General features: G+C 41.5%; 1 protein-coding gene across 2 annotated transcripts in view; it reads right to left on the bottom strand.

Annotated features, from left to right (window-relative positions):
- Positions 1-19632, bottom strand: part of GLI3 (GLI family zinc finger 3) — a 427034-nt gene that overhangs the window by 29844 nt on the left and 377558 nt on the right. The window contains exons 9-11 of one of the 2 annotated variants that reach the window (XM_080382113.1): positions 10361-10577; positions 8779-8892; positions 7364-7504 (exon numbers count right to left, since the gene is read on the bottom strand). In XM_080382113.1, the coding sequence (XP_080238239.1) occupies positions 7364-7504; positions 8779-8892; positions 10361-10577 (472 nt within the window). Of the gene's footprint in view, positions 1-7363; positions 7505-8778; positions 8896-10360; positions 10578-19632 lie in introns of both variants that reach the window. The other variant, XM_080382114.1, reaches the window with a different exon arrangement.

The raw sequence follows: 19632 nt of genomic DNA, 5'->3' as shown, positions 1-19632 counted from the left end.
GACAGATCTTTCTCATGATTATTTGCTATATTGTATCCTCCCTCTCTCTCTTTCCTCTCCCTTGTTCCCTCACATCCACAAAGATCAAATATACTGAGGGGATGCACAAACTGGAAAAAACTTTCCCTGGCACTTGCTCACCTCCAAGACAACTCCCATGTTGTCCCAACCTTCAGCCCCAGCCCTGGGCTTGTCTCGCTTCTCGCATGATTTCCTTTGCCCACAGTGTTGCCTCTCCAAATATGGAATAGGGTCCAGACCCCAGAGATTAAAAAATAAGATAAAACAGAGTAAAGCCACCAACAAAAAAAACTTTTGCTGTTGTACGTAAAACATTCTCCTTTTGTCAGGAAAGAAATGATTACTATAATGGATTTCATGTTCTTATCTATTCCTTACTCTTTTCAATTTAAAGGAAACATTTCTGAACCTTTCAGGGCAGTAGCTGTCACTGCCACGCACAATGAGCCTGCAGATGGGCTAAAGCCTCTCTGTGTTACTGTGCTACAGCCAAATAAAACTATAATGAAAATGCACTGAAAACTGCCTCTGCGAGGAAGAATTAAAAATTAAATAAATCCCTGCATGTATTTGGAGTTGCAGGCAAACTGGGATACATAATGACACCCCTTTGGGATTGTGAAGGGACTTGCTTCATGTAGCTGGGACTTCACCTGTGCCATGACCAGCCTGCAAGCACACCTCTACTGCCCAGAGGAAAGAAATCACTAACGCACAAAGGATCACCTGCCTTTTGGGGCAGCTGGGTGTAATTGCCACATTCAGGCACAGATGCCTACCCGCACAGCTGGGAGAAGCACCCTGTGGGCTTTGGCAGCTTGGGGCTGTTTGCTCCAGGGAAAGTTTCTCCTTTGGCAAGCTGTGGGCAACGCGCAGCGCTCGGGGTCACTTCCAGCTCCGCCACTGCAGCTGTCACTCAGGGGAAATACTCTAATCTGGTTTATTCTCCAGTTGCCAGTGGATCTTTTTTTAGAGAAGAGAGGTTAAGCTCTCTCTAATCCAGGGGTCCTCAAACTACAGCCCACGGGCCGGACACGGCCCCCCAGGGTCCTCAATCCGGCCCCTGGTATTTACAGACCCCCCTGCCAGGGGTTGGGGGGCGAAACCAAGCAGCCACAGATGACTGCCTGCCACTTCATCCGTGCGCCGGCCCCCTGGTTAAAAAGTTTGAGGACTCCTGATCTAGTCCTTATCTACCGCTCTCCTACAGGAGAGGAGCTGAGAAAGAAGCCGGAGACCGAAGGCAGCCTGGTAGTAGAGGGAGTGAGACTTTCACATCTATTGACTTTGAGTATCCTTATTTTCTGGGCATCCCAAATGAGCCACTCCAAAGAGGTCTAGTCTTTCTGAGAGTGGTGTGCTCCTCACCTCCTGATCAGATACATTCTTAAGTGTTTTGAGGTGCACATCATTGATGAAGACACCTCCTATCACAACAGAAGCCATGAAACCTGAGAAGAGGCAGCCTGTGGGCACAGCCCAGGTTCCATGTAGGTCCTCCATGGATTGCTGCCAGCTTCTGTTGGTCAGAGTGGAACCCATCCTTTTCTGTAGGAGCGGAGGAGAAAAAACATCAAGAACTTCACACAATGGTTCTTCTGGGTATCCTCAGGGCACTGCGACTACCTTGAGAACACGTGGGTCCCTAAGAAACACAAGAAACATTCCTCTGGTGTGAGAGGGGAGACTGATGGACTCTTACAGCAGCTGCCCCGGGGCTTGCTGGGGGAGTGCTCCAGCCACCAGCTCTTTGCAAACAGGCGGAAGACCTCAGAAAACGAAATCCTGAATGTAAGCCACTGCCATCAGTTTAGGGCTTTCTGATCTCATCTAATCAAATATAACAACAATGAGAGAATGTTATTGCTGTACAATTAAGGAGAAAACCCTAACGAAGAACAGCTCTGCAGTTCTTCAAGCATGTTTTTTTAAAAAATGAAAAAAAATAATTACCATGAAGGCTACACAGCAAGGGGGATGAGAAATAGGCAGCACTGCATTTTTCTGATTGCCATTGTATTAATATTTAACAATAACTTCAGTCATTTCCTTGAAGGATGATTTTCTTAAACAAACTTTTATCTTTAGTGTCTAACCCTTTTGCAATATTTTATTCTAAAACTGATTTCGGGGGGGGGGGAGACAAACTGCAACAAAAAGCAGATTTATAAAAATATACAGTATCTTATTAGCTTCTGGGCGTTCAAGTGCATTTATCACATATTTAAAACAAACTTGAGCTCAGCTAAGCCCAATTATAATATCTTGCTGGGCAGAGAAATTAATTAAACAGCTGAATGATAAAGACCCCAGCAGCAAACTGAGGCTTTAAAATAAATAAGATCTTTTTTTTTTTTAATAAGAAGAAGAAAGGAAAGAAAGAAACCTATAATACACATGTTCAAACAGTAATGTAAGCAATATTTTCAGCAGTGCAATGCACTGTAAATAAGACTAGCTGGCAGGAGAATGCAGTGGTGGCTCTAACACAGCTCTCCAACTTTATGATTTGCTAATGTGCAACACACGTATCCCTCTTGCACCAACTTCAAATAACCCTGGGATCCCAGAAGTGCAGCTCAGCAACAACCAGGACAAGGGCAGAACTTGTCAGGATTTAAGAGCTTTCAGCAAACCCTTCAATTGCAGCCGGTACCCTATTCCATAGAAGGATATCAATTATAGATAGTGACTTGCTTTAGCAGGGCAGTCGGTACTGTCAGACGCTAGATAGACAACCATGAAGAATCATGAATCTTTCTATTAACTGTAAGAGAGAAAGGGGGGGGGGAAGGATGGATAGGTGCTATAAATAAGGCAGAGTGTCTGAATGGTTTAACACCTTGCCTTTTGGTGTATGTATCATGAAAATTTAACCACACTGAATTCTAAGCGGCACATATCGCTTGAAAATAAGAGCTCCCGCACCAAAATCATTTCAGTGTCAAACCCTTCTGGGTGGGTCAATAACGATTCTTTTATGTAGCTTTTCAGTTACTTATTCATAGCAGACCAGGTTCTGTTCATAAATTCAGTCAGAAAACACTGCCTCTTGGGGCCTAAGCACACTTCCACTAGCGCCCACATTTTACAGTAATAACAGCAGGACTTTGCTACAGAAAGTAAGGCAGAAAAATGCCATCAAATGCTGACTATTGTTCCCAAGGTTGCAATTTCTGCTCTAAAGCTACACCACATACTCAGACACAGATTATGTTTGTATTTACTATCTCATACATGCTATATGTACATGCACATCACTTTGCAATGCAGATATTGCTATCTGATTCGCCTACGGTTGATTTCAAAGTAAATCAGGTCCCATCATTCCCAAAAACATAATAGAGTTATCCTCATGTGACAAAAAGACCAGAATATACACAAATTCTTATTTACTTCTTTCAAAACACATGCATACATGCTTGCGTGTACACCCTACATGTGATGGGAGTAATGACATCTATAACATGAACTGTGTGCATTTGTGTATCGTGGAAAAGCTCTCCCAAGCTCTGCTCAACCTGGTGCACCTACAATTCATGCTGAGGTACCGAACCCTTTAGGAAACAAAATAAACAGCTAGAAATATACTTCCATCTCTTCCCTAAACACTGCAGTTCCTCTAGAATTCCAGTGCTTTGGGATGCAATGTCTGGATAACAGTCTGTTCCACGCCATCAGACATCTTGGGTCTGATATCTTACTATTCTGTATGGCTACAAGCAGCAGCTTTATTCCCCTTAAGAAAAAAAACAACCATGCTCATTAAAAGACTTACTGCTAGCCTGTGTAGATCCTGAAAATTTAGCCTTATCAGGATGTACATGAATGCTTTTTTTAAGCCTTTTTTCTGAAACTCTGCATTTTACAAATTTCTTCTTCCCAGGTGAACTTTCAAAGCCCAGGGAACTGGTTTAGAGTGTTGAACGGGTGAAAGAATACTTGAAATACTTCCAAGTGAAATATACAAATGTATTTTCCTTTCTACTGAGTATATACTACATACCATGTACCCAATGAAGTGGGTGACAGGGAAGGTGTTTCATGCAATCCTTTGTGAAGGTCTACATAGACCACTCTTAGTTTCACTATACAGTTCACTTGACTACCCATAGTATGGGCAAGTAGGTGTGTGTACATGGCAAAATGTAGTATCACATGTGTAGTGCTGTATCACCCCCACCCAACTTCTGAACACATGACTGTAGCTCTCTGCTCACGCTAATCACCCTTTCTGAGTGTCTGGGAATACAGGTAAGCTGGCAGATGTTATCCGAATACATCTTGCTAAGGCAATTTAAGCCTTTATTTATGCCAGTTGCCCCTGTCTTGATGATCACTACCCCACAGTAGAGTCAACAAAACAGGATGGCTGCCTATACTTTTTATGTCCCAGATAGCAGTCCAGCATCTTACTCCAAAAACTCCCTTCCAAATCAGCTGGAGCAACTGAGGTTCTGCTGAGTCTGCCAGCAGGTTGGGAATCACCTGCAACACGGCAGAGTTCTGCTGCAAGACTTAAAGGCTAATGGCACGATCTTAGCTACAGTCCCACCTGTACACAAGCTAGCTCAGGCAACTCCAGACAGCATGGAATCACCTGATGTACGTGGCCCTGGAGCTGCAGGGTGAAGACCTCATGCCCGTATCAGGGCCATTCCCTCTTCTGCATTTGAGCAGTGCCTAACAGCATGGGACTCTGGTCTAGCTAGCACCACAGGACTCCTGATGAGGCCTCTAGCTGCTACTGCAGTGTAAATATACCCGAGTCAAGGACGTATGCATGCCACTGAGACACACACCCTGTCTGTGCCAGTTCAGGTGCACACATGCACAAGCGAAGTCAGGAACTCACCCAGTGCAAAGACACTGAGGTAAGCGCAGCTACGGCAGTTTGTATTTACTGGGGTTTACCCACCAGCATTGGGTAGGAGGCATGCATGAACCACATCAGTGGGAAGATTTTCAAGGACCAAAGTGTTGCTCGGGTACTAAACGCTTTCTGCCAGAGTCACGCACCTAAGGAAAACCAGGACTGCCCGCCCGTGAAGCCCTCCCGAGAGGTGGACCTCGTTTCCCTAGTTGCTGCAGGTATACATCGGAGGGCTGAGGCAATCAAGGGCAGACAAAATGTGGGACAGACTGGGGTGAGGGGCGAGACTTTCAAACAGAGTTAGATGTCTGAAGCCCTTTGCTATTCTGGACAGAAATAACTCGCTCAAGTCCCCACAGCAGGGCTCTGTCGGAGCAGCAAAAGAAATCACAGACCAGGGCCCCATCACTGAGTCACGCTGACTCTTACAGCGTGATTTGTGCTACTTGAATGTGATGGTTGCGATGATGAATTTATTGTCTTCAGGGTATCGAGTCAAGACTTGCACCTCATAATCTTAAATGCCATCGTAACATATCTGAATCCTGAGCCCTGCCAAAAAGTACTCCTTGTCTCACAGAAACATTTTTTATATCGCTTTTTTACATCTAGAGAAACCCATTTCAGATGTTGCTATTGTGCAGAGATATAATACACTTTTCTTTAGAAGAGTTTTGATTGTGACCCTTATAATATAGTCACTTTCGCTATAAAAATCACACCAGAAACAACACATGCATTTAAAAATACCCCAAACAATCAAACTATCACACTGTCAGTTTAATTTGCCTTAAACCACAAAACATTAGCTATTAACTAACAGGCATAGTGAAATTCAATTAAATTTTACATCTGAAACGTCACAAAATCCTTTTCCTGTTTTTCATTACCAAGTGCACCTTTATTCTGAATTTCTCTTTTGTTTCATGTATTTTGGTGTAAATCATTTATCATCTCTGGATCGTTTCTGAATATTGAGAAAGGTTTTCCAGGCATATAAAGCTTCAGCCTTACAATTATTAGCAGATAGAAAGACTGTGCCTGTGCAGAGCCCCAGATGATGTCAATTGGTCTGTTTGCACGGAATCAATTGCAAGACCAACACTTATCTTTTAAATGTGTCCAATCCTTTGCAGCAGCCATTTGTATGGCATTTTTTTCCCAAAAAGAAAGATATTGTGACACCAAAAGAGTCTCTCCTCACATTTAATTTTGGCCTATTAAAATGTTAGGGAATTATCTGTGCAAAATGTGTCCAAATGATTCTTAAAAAATATTACATTTTTATTTAAGATTTAGGTTTTGATAGTCTTACATTCATTATTATTGTTGCTACAGTTGTTACTACTACTGCCTAATAATAGCAAGAAGCTGAATATACATCATGATGACCAAGTACAACACCAATAGGCTCTCACACTCCAGCAAGTGAAAGCTGGCATTGCTTTACTAAAGTCAGCTTTGCAGCATCGATTTGTCATTTTGCATAGTGTCTGGAAATATATGGTGGGTATTTTTTATTTATTTGGGGTAGAAAAGTACTTTTTTCAACAAGGTATTTCAGTAGCACTGGCCACATTTTGCAATAGATTTTGCATGATCTCCAAGAAAGAATTAAACAGTTTTCTACAATATATACAATTCTGACACACTCATGATTAGCTCAAGATGTTCTTCTCTAATCTGTACTAGCAACTCTTCCCCCCCCCCCCCCCCCCCCCGAGTATTTGATATGATCTGTGATGCTGGTAATTAAGAGAGGTGCTGCTAGCTAAGAAGGCTGGAAATGTTGTGGGGACTGCACTTGCCAAGTTATATTCTATATTTCGGTTGTTCATTTTCTAACTTACAATACTACAAAACAGAAAAAAAATATCATTTCTTTTGGAGAGGTGGCAGGGAGGAATAAAAGACAAGGAAGACAGACTAATATTTGGCGTAGCATAAAAAAGACCATACAGTTTGCTTTTGCTAAAAAGACTGAAATAACTCAGTCTCCATGTATTTAGCCAAATAACCACCTTCAGTTTACACACAACAGTAAACTGATACTAAACCCCCGCTTAGGGAAGGGGAAGAATTCCCCTCACCCATTTCTACTGTTACAGTCCCTTTGGGGAGAAAAAAAATCAAACTTGGCTAAAGGTTAATAATAATTCATGTCCAGCTTACCATTACTCAATAACTATCAAAGTCTCTAACTCAAAATAGCGTTTGCTGGCTTACAGGATCAGAGCCATTACAATCTCTATTGAAGACTTTATTGAATTTTACACTAAGCTTTAGCTGACTGAACAGGTCAAGCACTGTGGCTCCGAGTTTTCTTTATTCTCAGAAACTCATAAACCCCTCTCCAGTTTGCAGCGCTGTTAGCTAAGAAACTTGACTCAGCACAGGGTCAGAGAACCCGACCCCCATGAAAAAGGTCACGTAGTTTTAAAACCCAGCTCCTGAATACCATTAACTTACATGCACTAGCTGTTCCTGCGTGTCAAACTCCCGGGAACAGCCTTCCCAGTGGCAGTTTGTCTCATAGACCACTTCAGGCTCCTGTTTGCTTTCATCTTTGTCCCCTTCCTCTTTTACCAGGGTCACTCCTTCTGGCTGTTCCTGGAGAGAGGAAAAAAACAGGGGTGAGGAGAGAAGAGAGGAAATTCTAAAACTGAGAAGGAAGAAAAGTGAATTACTTCAGCATTAAAAGAAAGATGATGGGACAGGGGGATTATTTTCCTCTCAGTTCACTATGTTACTCCATTCTAAAAAGTACTGAAGCCCAAAACAGGCCTGGTAAGCCAGAAGCCATTTGCAGACTATACGTGTAAAATACATTTTTCCTCCCCAGAAGTACTCACTCCAGAGAGCATCTAAAAAAAGTCCCTTTACTTTTCAATTAAAAGCAAATCATAAAGGCTTGGCTTCCCTCTCCCTACACTTAAGCAGCTTGTTATTTGTACACTTGCTGCTTGCGAAAAAGACAATATTCAATATAGTTGAATTAAATGAATTTGACTTTAGTACTAGGATTAGACACAACCCGGATCACCAGTATTCCGCAGCGTGTTTTCATTGTTAATCCATTAACATTTTTTCACACTAAAACCTTTCCAAGAACAAACTGCTAACTTTCAGGCTACTTGTTAGTCTGTTCTCATCCATAATATGTGCATGAAAGGGGTGAGCCGGGGCAGAGAGTATTTAATTTTGATTTTTGACTTTCCACCTTCAGTTCCTCAAGTGCTTCATTCACTCCAGTTTGTTATTTGCTGAGGTTAAGAGAGTCAGATGTAAGCATAAACGTTTGGTTCAGATTATGCACTCGTGCTACTTTTCCATTTCAAACCTGCTAAAGAATTCAGACAGACCTCTACTTTCTTTTCATGGATTCACTCACTAGATGGAGGCTCTGATTCTCATCTCTCCGAGTCACTGCAAATTGGGATTTGCTTTATTAAAACCAGTGGCATTGACTGGTATAGAAAGTCTAGCGAGTGAGACAGGAGCCCAGCGCTGAGGCCTCAGTGCAGTACAGTGCTAAGACCCGGTCAAAGTCAAGGTGGCGTAAGTATTTTTGCTGAACAGAAAAAAAGCCCTCAATAAAGACCTGAATGCCTCGTTCGCTTTTCCATGGCAAACAGAGGGTTGAGCACTCTCTAACTGATCAGAGGCACCTCTCCACCTGCCTCCTCCCTCTCTGCCCTCTTCTGCAGCAGCCCCTCACAGCTCACATTTAAGCCAGGCCACCCTGAGCCCAGCCTGCCCGTCTGTGTGCGCTGAATGAAGGGCCATACGAGTGCAGGAAGGCTGAAAACATGTGCTACAGGCAAGGTGCGTTTTCCCTCCAGCAGGAAGATAAAAGGTTTATGGGTGTACCCTGGCCGCCATACCTGCACGCTTCCTGCTCCCGGGCTGGGCAGGTCCTCGTCAGGCTTTATCTTGGAGCGCTTGTTGTGCATGGGATCTCCAGTGCTGCTCACGGCAGATTCACTTGTGGGTTTATTCTGCTGCAGGCACGTTGGTTGTTTTGGTGGGGTTTTTTTTCCCCCCGAAAGAAGACAAAATTAGACGGTGATAAATATGTAGCTCCAAACAAAAATATGCAGCATCTGCTCAGCAACATTATTTGGAGAAGCTACACTGTTAATTATATTGGATGTGCAATTACATTGTGCTTCAATTACGTAGCATTAACTCGCAGAAGAGCTGCCTTGCTCAACCTTGTAATGGAGCAGGGAGGGAACAGGGAGGATGGCGTTTGATGTCGTTCCTTGCTACAAACCAATAGCAGTTTTGTCAGGCCAGGGACAGGTAGGAAGAACTTGATTTTCCACATAATGATGACTTCAGAAAGGCAATTTTGAAAAGCAAAATCAGTGTGTGCTCATTCAAATAAACACAAGAGCAAGATTTATTTTTTCACACTTGGAGGAAAGGTTTTGCACTGAACATTGGCACACAAAAGCTCTTTTACTGTGTTTCCCATTATAATGGTAGATAGAAAGAAAAACTGAACACTAGTGCAAGGCTTAGCCAAAAAATCCTAGGTGAAGTCCTGGGTTCTCCCAAGTAAATAGCAAAACTGCTGCTGACATGAACAGGCCAGAATCTTGGTTTTTGCTTGCTGTGCTAGACTGAACACCATTATCTACACCTGCAAATGGATCTTGTAGGAATCCAGAGATCTTTTAGAGATATCTGAACTTGCATGGACCCCACAAAAAATCAATATGCTTCCTACAGGAGCATGTTCTGCTTCTACATTTGTAAAAGCTAGCCAGGAGATAAACAGCTCCCAGATTGATAAATAACCTATCCCAGGTCATCTGGAAACAAATAGCACTAGCTAATAACAGGCGAACCACAAACTGCAATAAACTCCATGTTACAGGCCTGATTCATGGCTGCACATCGCCAGCTTTTGAGAACACACCTTGGTTTACTGAAATGATTAATTCAAAGTCATTTGAAGTCCAAATTTGCACAAATCAGAGGAAAAAAACCTTCAAGTCTCTGCACTATCCTTGAGATCCTCTGTTTCTCACAGACAGGAGTGAGTTACTTCAAGTTACACCTGCGTCAGGAGGGCAGAGTATGACCCTGTGTATATTACAGCCGATCTGATTTGGAGTTGAAGCTGCTCATCTTCAAAATTTTAGTGTTTTTGATGCATTTTCCTCCTCTTTCTTACTCCCCACTATTAAGTTCCTGTAAGATCCAGGACAGACAGTTTGGAATGAGAAGCTGCTACAGCGCACTGAAGTATTTATGAGGACTAAAAAGCACACTACCAATCAGGAACCACGCATACACTCCTGTGATTTATAATAAAGGGACTGCAAATGCTATAGCTGCAAGAAAACTGTTATCGAAGGGTCTCAGTGACAGTGCTGATTAATTGCCATCGAGACAATGCCATTTATTTCATTTTTAAATTAATGGGGTGCACAGATTTCTTTTGTTGTCTCTCACCTGTGTGGACTCAGAAGGTCCAGAGCTGACCTGGACAGGGTTCAGAACACTGGGGATGCCGGGAATAGGTCTCTGGGTAGGAAAAGTTGGAGCAGGATGGATGAGTGGAGGGCTGTGTCCAAAGGCTGAACCTAGGGTTTGCTGACGACTTATAATTTGCTGATGCATTTGCTGGAGGGATACTGGTGTAGGAGGGTATGTGAAACTCAGAGCAGGGCTGAATTTGGGAGAAAAAAGGAGGGAAGAGGGAGGAAAAAGATGAGGGTCATTACAGTATGGAACTGTACAGATTAAACCGTTAAAATAGATTGGATATATTTACATTAAGTCATGTCCCTTCCTCCCTCCCCCTCATATTTTTCTTTGTGCCCCAAAGGATGATAAATCCTATGTTTAAATCCAGAATTGGCCTGGATTTCCTAGTGAGTGCAAAAATGATACCATAACAAAACATAACATTTTTTCCTCACATTTACCAGGCAACTACAGAAAGCCGACTGAAATAAAATTCAGGAAAACTGAAATAAAAGGCAAGCAGTTCAATAACAGCTATTTATTGCAATAACAAACTTTATATAAAGAGAAAGAATGGGTGCCTACACACTTTATAGTACTTTTATTGATAATGCAGTTCCCCTATGTTCGCGTGTATGAAGCAGTTCCTTTAATCTTGGCTCATGCTACGCTCTTTCATATGTCTCTAGATCTTATTACAAGAGGAGAGAAAATCAATTGGTTAAATGTGTTCTGAACACCATGCTTGTCATATCACTCATTTGTTTGCAAAGATGGAAAGCTCAGTTCATCCAGAATGTCACCTAAAGAATTTCCATCAGTGCCGTTTGGTTACAGAAACTGATGGATTAACCTTTCCCCTCTGAAATTGGTGATCAATGAGTTTCAATGTAGAAATATTCCAATGGGAAAGCACTTCTCCTTCTTCCAGTTAAACAACATTAAATGTCTATTAAAGCCCATTATGCATGTTAATACCTGTCATCACTTCATTACTTCACCATATTTCCCAGACTACAGTGACTTGGGAGGAAATTACACTGCCATCTAAGGACCTATTCTGTGGGTAGTGCCAAAGCATTCTTTGTGTCACACTCGAGAAATAAATGGTGTGGAACTAAATCTTCACACACAGGAATATGAGATTCTCCTGTAAACATTTGCCAATAATTTAAAATCATAAAAGAAAAAAAAAAAAAAACCAACCAAAACCAAAAAGAAGAAGTAGTGTATTAATTGATCTTCTTTTTCTTAAAAAAAAAACCCAAACAGCTAAACAACCACAGTTCAAAAGAGACATACAAATTTAAAACATTAGGTCTTCAAAGAGAGGGGTTCAAGCATAATACCTTTTAAAAATCAAGGCTTCTAATGTCATAAGGGTGGGTTTAATCCGAGTTTACGGTCTGGAGTCTTAATTGCTGTTGCTGTTAAGTGCATTAACTGAAAATACTGCCATACAAAAAGAGCTAAAATAATTTCAACCATTTTAAATAATAATTCTACAGAAAGTCTGTGTTCATTAATCTGACTATACATTTTGTCTGTTTGACTACAATTCATAAAGAGACAGCTTCAATGTGATTACATTACTATTATTCCTGGTGAGAACTTTGCATTACAATAGTTTGCCCATTTAGGACAGAATATCATTAAGAATACCCTGGGAGAATTTTACTGGTCTTTGAGGAACTCTCTTTTCATTTTGTATTGTATTCTTTTTAATAAAGGGAGGCAGAAACGTAGTGAAAACAGTAATTGTTCACAGCAAGAGTTAGGGAGAAATCAGTAATAATATTCAGTTATTGCAGCTCTAGAGTCCCTGCTAGTGTTCCTGTAAGCAACCATGGATGATTACTGCACGACTTAGCTAAGGTAGCCACTACGGATGATTGATAGGGCATTAATCAAAAGATGCATATCAGGCTCAGAATTTGTTCACAAGCTTTCTTCTAATAGCTGATTTCATGTTCACTGAGCTCTATGCCAGTTTGTTCAATTTATTCTTCAGTGCACAAGCCATTCATCAAAGAACACAATGATTTAACACCCCTTTTCCTTTTTAGCGAACAAACATTCCTAAGTGTAACTACTCCAGTCTGTTCATTAAAAAACATACAATTACAATGTCATACATAAGGCTGAAACAATGCCTCCTTACTATACGCCAGCATTTATTGCTTCCATATATACACTGTGAGTTCATCTCGTACACTTCAAACACTAGTTGGCACCATCCTGAAGATGCTATCAAATTCATCAAGATCAACAAATGCAGCACAGAAACAATTTGGATGAAGTATTTTAGTCCACTGTGAGTGGTTAATGCCTAGGACATCCTCACCCTTCAGCTCAATCAGTTTAAAAGGAAAAAAAATAATTGACTGATTTCATTGGGAGCTCCAAGCACATAGCACCCTTGGAAATACACGTTGGGGTTTTTCCTTTCTAGATGTTTAAGCCTGCACAAAAATACCTAGCTTTGCGAGTCCAGGCTCAAAAATGGTAATATTCTTCAAATCCTACACGCTAAAAAGACAAACTTACGATTCAGCCACAAGATGTGACTGACTTAAGATCTCAGCTCAGAGATGCAGAACCTGCCCCTCACTGCTCTGTGACTACAGTTACATGAGCACCTGAATCTAACATTAACTTTTTTAATCTATCTAAAGCAAGAGCACAGGAGATCCCTCCCAAACACTTCAGAAGGGGCAGGAAGGAACAGATGTGATCTGAATATATTTTTATCTCAATAGGAGGCTGTTACAGTGACGCTGACAAGAGACCCAGCAACTTGGATGCTGAAGAGGAACATCTGGCCCCAAACAGGCAAGACTGCAGAAGCACCAAGACGTATACATACAACTTGCCCTTCATGTAGCCCACTCACATTTTCTACGGTTTGGCAATATTCTTCGCTCAGTCTCTCCAAAGATGGGAAAAGACTGCTATGTCAATAGGGTATTTTTGGTCAAGCACCCCTCCTTCAAGTTCTCTGCCCCACACAGAGGAACACAAAAAGTGATGATGCCTCCCCAGCCTTTCTCACAATAGGACAAACGCAGCTCTGCTTCAACAAATACAGAAGCTAGTTTCACCGTCCTGCAGTGACATGCCTCACACCAGTATAGTGCAAGTGCTCAAACGTTAAGAGATTTACTATTCCCACCTCTATATAAATAAAAATTGCTTCCATCAAGAGGACAGGTTTTACCTCACAGGGTTGTCCTCTTCATCTGCATCTGCTTTAACACCACATGAGCCTCCAGAAGAAGGATGCTAAGTCAGGCATCGACAACTTCTGTCCAACTTGCAAGCAAGTACCCTTCTGGGGTACAGCAGAGGAGACAGACATCATCTTAGCTAGTGGCTCTTACTGGAAAACACCACCACCAGCAGCAGATGCATTAAGACACAGCTGGACAGATGGGCTAAGGGAAGGAGGAATCCTTATTTCTTTAGTATCTTTTGCCCTGTGCTCAGCAGCAATGGTTGAGTCTGAGGCACTAGGATGTTCTGATGGAGCCTGGCAACCTGCAATTCACACCCTCTACCTCCAGATTCAAACATCTCAGACTGAAGTGAAGATGAGATCGTGAGGGAGCAGAGGAATAGCTAGCACAGCTCAGGGTAGTACTCAAAAATGGTTCAGCCACCAGGGTGATTTTTTAAATCGCTCAGAGCACTGCCTTCAAATAATTATCTCCAGCTGTTTCTGGAGAGCTCTCCATAAGGCAAGATGACCTGCCCAGGTTTGACGTCACTCACATGCAAGATGTTGTCACAGGGTAGCCTGGACAATTTTTCTGATCTGAAAAGATCAGAAGGATGTGAAGAGAAGAGAAGGTGGCAGGTCTTTCTCTGCTTTTCAGAAACCATTCAGGCTGCTCGACAATAAAGTTGATGATGTGGGACAAAATGAAGAAAAAAAATCAAAGCTTACAACACTGCTGGCACCGAGCGCTCTGTTGGGAAGGGGAGACCTGTATTCCTGCCCTCCTTCTCAAAGTTTTTAACACACTTTGTTCAATAATTCTTTAATATGGGATGTGTGAAGAATCCTGGTAGCCCAGACAGCTCTTGGACCCCACGGGATCTCCCTGCCTTGATGGGCAGCTCTATGCCCTCTTGCTGGCCCCACCAAGCTAACGTTACTTTCTAGCCAGGAGGCCGGCATCAGCAGGAAGGGTGGGCAGCAGCACCACCTGGCCTTGCCCAGCCCATGCAGCCATGCTTGCTCAGAAATGTTGATCAAGATGGCACTGGTGTCCCTCAGTAACTGCCTAAAAATCATGCTGTAAAGAGCCATGCAGTAAAGAGGCGGTAAACAAGACCTGAAAGTAATCACTTTGAGTGTCCAGAACTACTAAACCCAACAACCAGGTTTTTTTAAAAGCAATGAGTGGTTTCAGAGGCCTTAACTTGCAGCACGTTTCTTTCAAGATACCTTAAAGAGGCTTCATTTCAGAGAAGGGGTGCTCAACACTTCCAAAATCCAGATGCCAGAAGAATGCAAGGTGCCTGCCTCAACCGTTCACATTTTCCAAAACACCAGTCACTTCCAAAAAAATCTGGATTCACAGAAGTGTGAATTATTGATCTTTTTCTTCCATATACCTACTGAGAAATGAAAACCTACACCACTGTAGGGAATCTGATTTGTGTTTCCTTTACAGAGGTTTTTCTTTAAACAAAGTAGAAAAGGGAAAAAACAAAAAGATGAATGCATATAAGACCACTAATAAACTACATGCAAGTTATCTTTTTAGTTGTTGAGTTTTATGGGGAATAAGGGTTAGAAAAAATGTATAATACTTCTGCTTAAGCAATCAATAACTCATATACACTGACAGAAAAGCCCATCAGTGATATAATTTATTTTTTCCATACTGTGGGTTTCTGTGTCTGTCAGTCTGTCTCTCTTCTCTCTGCAAAGTCTCAAACTCCCTTCACTGGAGGTAAAGCAGGGCAGTGAACTACATTGCAATTACATGAGCACATCAAATTTTAAGGAACAGACTTCAAGAAGAAGAAAAACAGACATTATAATCAAAACCAAACTTTGTGGCTACTTTGTGGCTGTCCTACTAACAAGGTCATCCAGTTTCTGGTCACAGCTGTGGAATTTACTGCAAAACAGCTGTGAATTCATCAGGAAAAATTCCTTCTCTCCTATACATTGAATAGGTGTGCATAAGGAGGCAGGCTGACACAAAATGGCAGAGGATATGCTAATTTTGTGAGTACTGTGAGGACAGTTTCATTATATCACAATAGTTTTCTTGTCTTCACAAAACGTGTGAAGATACCTTCCTTGTATCACAAAACATATGCAGTTCTGCAAGATCTCATACATGTACGTCTTGCAAAAGTAGTCCAGTGCTTTCCCTTTTCTGGTTCTGCAACATTTTTTGAAAAGAGCTTTTCAAGCGTGTAAACTAGGGGGCATTCAATGAAAGCCACAGGTGAATAAAAAGCATTGGTGAACTTCTGGAACAGCTGCCCCAGGGGGCAGACATAGCCAGCAGGTTCAAATGGGACTAGCAAAGTCCAAAGACAACATAAAGAAATACTAAAAGGAACAAGTGAGAGCATATGCTTTGGGATCGCTAACATAATTATTATTGATGTTAGGAGAGCACAGAGAGAATGAAAGTCAGAAAGCAGGCAGGCTCGTATGTGTCTTGAATAGTCGGCTGTTTGCACCATCAGAGACAGACTGTGTAACTAGATAGTATCTAGCACCTCTAGTTTGATCCAGTGGGACATTTCCTATGTTTTTAAATCTTCTTTCTTTTTTTAAATTTCAAAAGGATGGATTTGTTGCTTTGGGATATCTTTATCTATTCATATAGAACCACATTATGTTTACCACATTAAAGTTTCCTTTCCTATCCCCTATCCCAAATCTTTCCTGCAGCAATTCAAGATCAGCACTTTGTTATTCTAGCCAATACTCATCATGCATCTTCCCCTTTGCAGTCTCTTCTTTCTTTTCTCTTTTGCATACTTGAAATTATTACTATACCCTCTTCCTGTCTAGTTTTCTCATCTTTAATCTGGACAAAATAGGTCAAATCTATTTTAACTCATCAAACATAATTTTTTAGACCTCTGATCATTTTCCCTGCTCTTCCTGGTAGTCCCCCCAACTGTCTAACATTGTTCTTGAAATAAAACGTACAGAAGTGGTGGCAGTACAGAGGTATGTGTCATAGTGAGGCACACTGGCTCCATCAACACTACAATGCAGGAGAAGGCTTCAGCCCCAGCGCTCGCTCCATGAAGGAGGGTGTATCCTGCACTGCAAGGGGGCACATGGGCCCTTCCCAACTTGTGGAAAAGCCTTGGGACTCCCAGATCCCTCCGTAGCCTCCATCATCTGTTTTGCCATCAGCGACTGACACTAGGCAGACCAAATGATCCAAGTCCCTCCAAAAAGTTCATGAAGCTAGAGGTAATTTTTAGGTGGACCGGCTTAATGTTCAATAAAGCTGATCACCAGGTATTAGGATAACACCATGGCTTCTCCTAGCTCATGCTCAAGTAGGTACAGATGTCACTACTTTGTCTTACTGTCCCTCAAGAGCTGCATGAAGCCTGTGGGCAAGAGAACTGAAAAACCAAGGTGCAGAAATCCACTAATAAATGTTGGGTGAATACCTGGACTCACTGAATTCAATGGAGTTTTTATCCCTTCCTTACACTAGGCCAGGATTTCACCTTCAGGTTTTGGTCTGTATTTCCAAAGTCCTTATTTATTGTTTAGGAACGTTGTTAAGGGGCAAAACAAGCACCTTTCCCATTTTAAAAACACACCCAGCTACTCTTCAGGAAAGCACCCCTAATAACTCTTCAATACTTCTGAAGAGGGACTGACTTCAGCAAGTCCTTAAGTGCTGTCCTAAAACCTGGGCCCTACAGACATTGCAGTCTTAACTGAATTGAGTCATAACCCAAGTCATAATTAAGTCAATAGTGATCAAATACTGCTTTTCACATGCTCAGATTCTCTTTTTGTATAAGGAGTAATGTAGGAAACAGCTTCATTCACTCCACTGTCATGCAAGAGCAACTGTCCAAACCACGGGACGTATGTAAGGGTGGCTGGGAGTTGAGCTGCTGGTGCTGAGGGGGTCTGCATAAGCTGACTTCATACGCAGAAGCTCATGTGCATGTTTTGATGGAACTATGCATGTGTGTAATATGCAGCCAGGAATACTTCACAGTCAGACGCAGAAAGCTGCGGACAGTCAGCAGGACAGACTCACAGTCTGACCTTAATGGAGATGCAGAAGATAGAAAGCCAAGGAGTTCTTTTGGACAAGACCTAGAAGAGAAGAAGCAGCCAGGAACACTGCATAAGAAAATTGTCTCCTGTTGTTTGAGTTGGCAGAAACAGGAATTTGTATATGTTCTTTGTAAACAAACAAGAGCGAGTAAGAAGTTTCCAACTCTGTCACATACTTCCCCTCTTGATGGAAACAACCTGCAAGAGTGACTGTTGACAAATTGCTCAGGTCACAGTGGTGACAATGCATTCAGCAGACTTGTGGCCCTGAAGAGATTTGCAAAATTCTTGCCGCCTCAAGTATCTTAGCTGCAAAAATAAAACCAAATGGTGCTACAGGAAGGGAGACTTTAAAAACACACTTCTGTTTGGAGTATTTTACCCTTTTTCAGTAAAACAAACAGAGTTTTGTTTTAAATCCTGTTCTTGTCCCTCTACTTTCTAACTGACAACAGTGAGCTTTCAGTAGGCAATGCAGACAAGCCATTAGTTGATTTTACAGCTTGTCACTTAAGTAGAGAGGAAAACAGTATCAAACTGTGACTATGAAACCAGACACGTGGCGTGATCTTAACGGCAGGTATGAGACTTGAAATCCTTTGAAATGATTCTTCAAAACTGACTAGGTTCACGAATATCCCTCTGCATCTGTAATGTTGACACGTTTCATTAAAAATCACTAACATAGAGACAAGTCATCTAACTGAATTTGTAAAAAGATGTATCCTGCATCTAATACAGTATAGCATATATTACACTTTTTTTTTCCCAGTTTTCATCAGATAACAGTCATCATTTTACAACTGTATTTAACTTACATACATACATCGTTGCCTCTTTTTTTCACTTTCCTATTACCAGTTTAAAATTAACAGACTGTGGTTTGCACTTTCTCTTCAGCTTACCACATTATCTATTCTGTTTTATCTGCTAGGCTAGGTGAAAATTTTCTTCATGAATATATTGCCATATACCGGAGTAAAATGGAATAGTTTCACTGAGAGCAACACAGCCACACTGATTAACCTTATGTGCTCAGACAGCATTGACAGCTTTGTCCTTTTTGCTGGAATACTGCTGTTCAGTAATCCTCAGGACCCTAACTGGACTTTGTATTAACAGTACCTCGCATAATTCATCTGTGCTCCCCCCCCACCCACGCAAGCTCACAATTCTTCTGGCAAACATAATTTTGAATTAAATTAATGGGTAAGTATTTTTTGGTTTCTAAAACTGGTATCATTGATTACATGGAAAGTGCTAATTAATACTTGCTTTTAGGGTCTCAAAATGAAATAATTAAGTGTTAAACTTTAGCGTACCTCTCTTAGCTTCAGAACTTTCCTGGAATTAATATTGCACTGGGTCCAATTACTTTAAACTCTTCAAGTAACACTAAAGCAATCTGTAGCAAGTTGCTTCAAACTGACATTTAATTACAAGATCTGTGACATATACATTTACAGGCATACATAAATCACACTTGTATATAGGTCTATATGTACATGTAAATGTGCATGCAGCACATGCCTGCATAGTCTGTATTCTTTATGTAGCTTGACTTCATACCTTATACACTTTCTGAAGGCAGAAATCTTGCCATCTTGTGTATTTGTGCTGAAAAACATTCATCGCCTTCTAATGCAAGATGCAGGTGATCCCCAAAACAACCTCCCTGAATGACCCCATCCTATAATCTATGAGCTTTCTATAAGAGGCTGGCTGCAGAATTATATTTCCACAGAGCCTGAAATAGATGTAACTTTCTGTAATACTGATGAATTTCATTTTTATTCACTTTGTAGAACTTCTCTGCCATTCACACTTCTTGAAAGAGAGCATAAAATGAAGCTATTATGGCATGATAGAGCATTATATTCCCTTCTTTAGATTAACCATGCACAGTACAAGACCATGGAGAATAAAGTCCTGAGCTGCACATATGTGACGTGTCTACTTATAA

Source organism: Falco punctatus (genome assembly GCF_963210335.1).
Source record: "Falco punctatus genome assembly, chromosome: 4".
In the NCBI taxonomy this organism is placed as follows: Eukaryota; Metazoa; Chordata; class Aves; order Falconiformes; family Falconidae; genus Falco; species Falco punctatus.
Note: the sequence above shows the minus strand (reverse complement) of the source record. Positions and strands in the feature narration are given on the sequence as shown.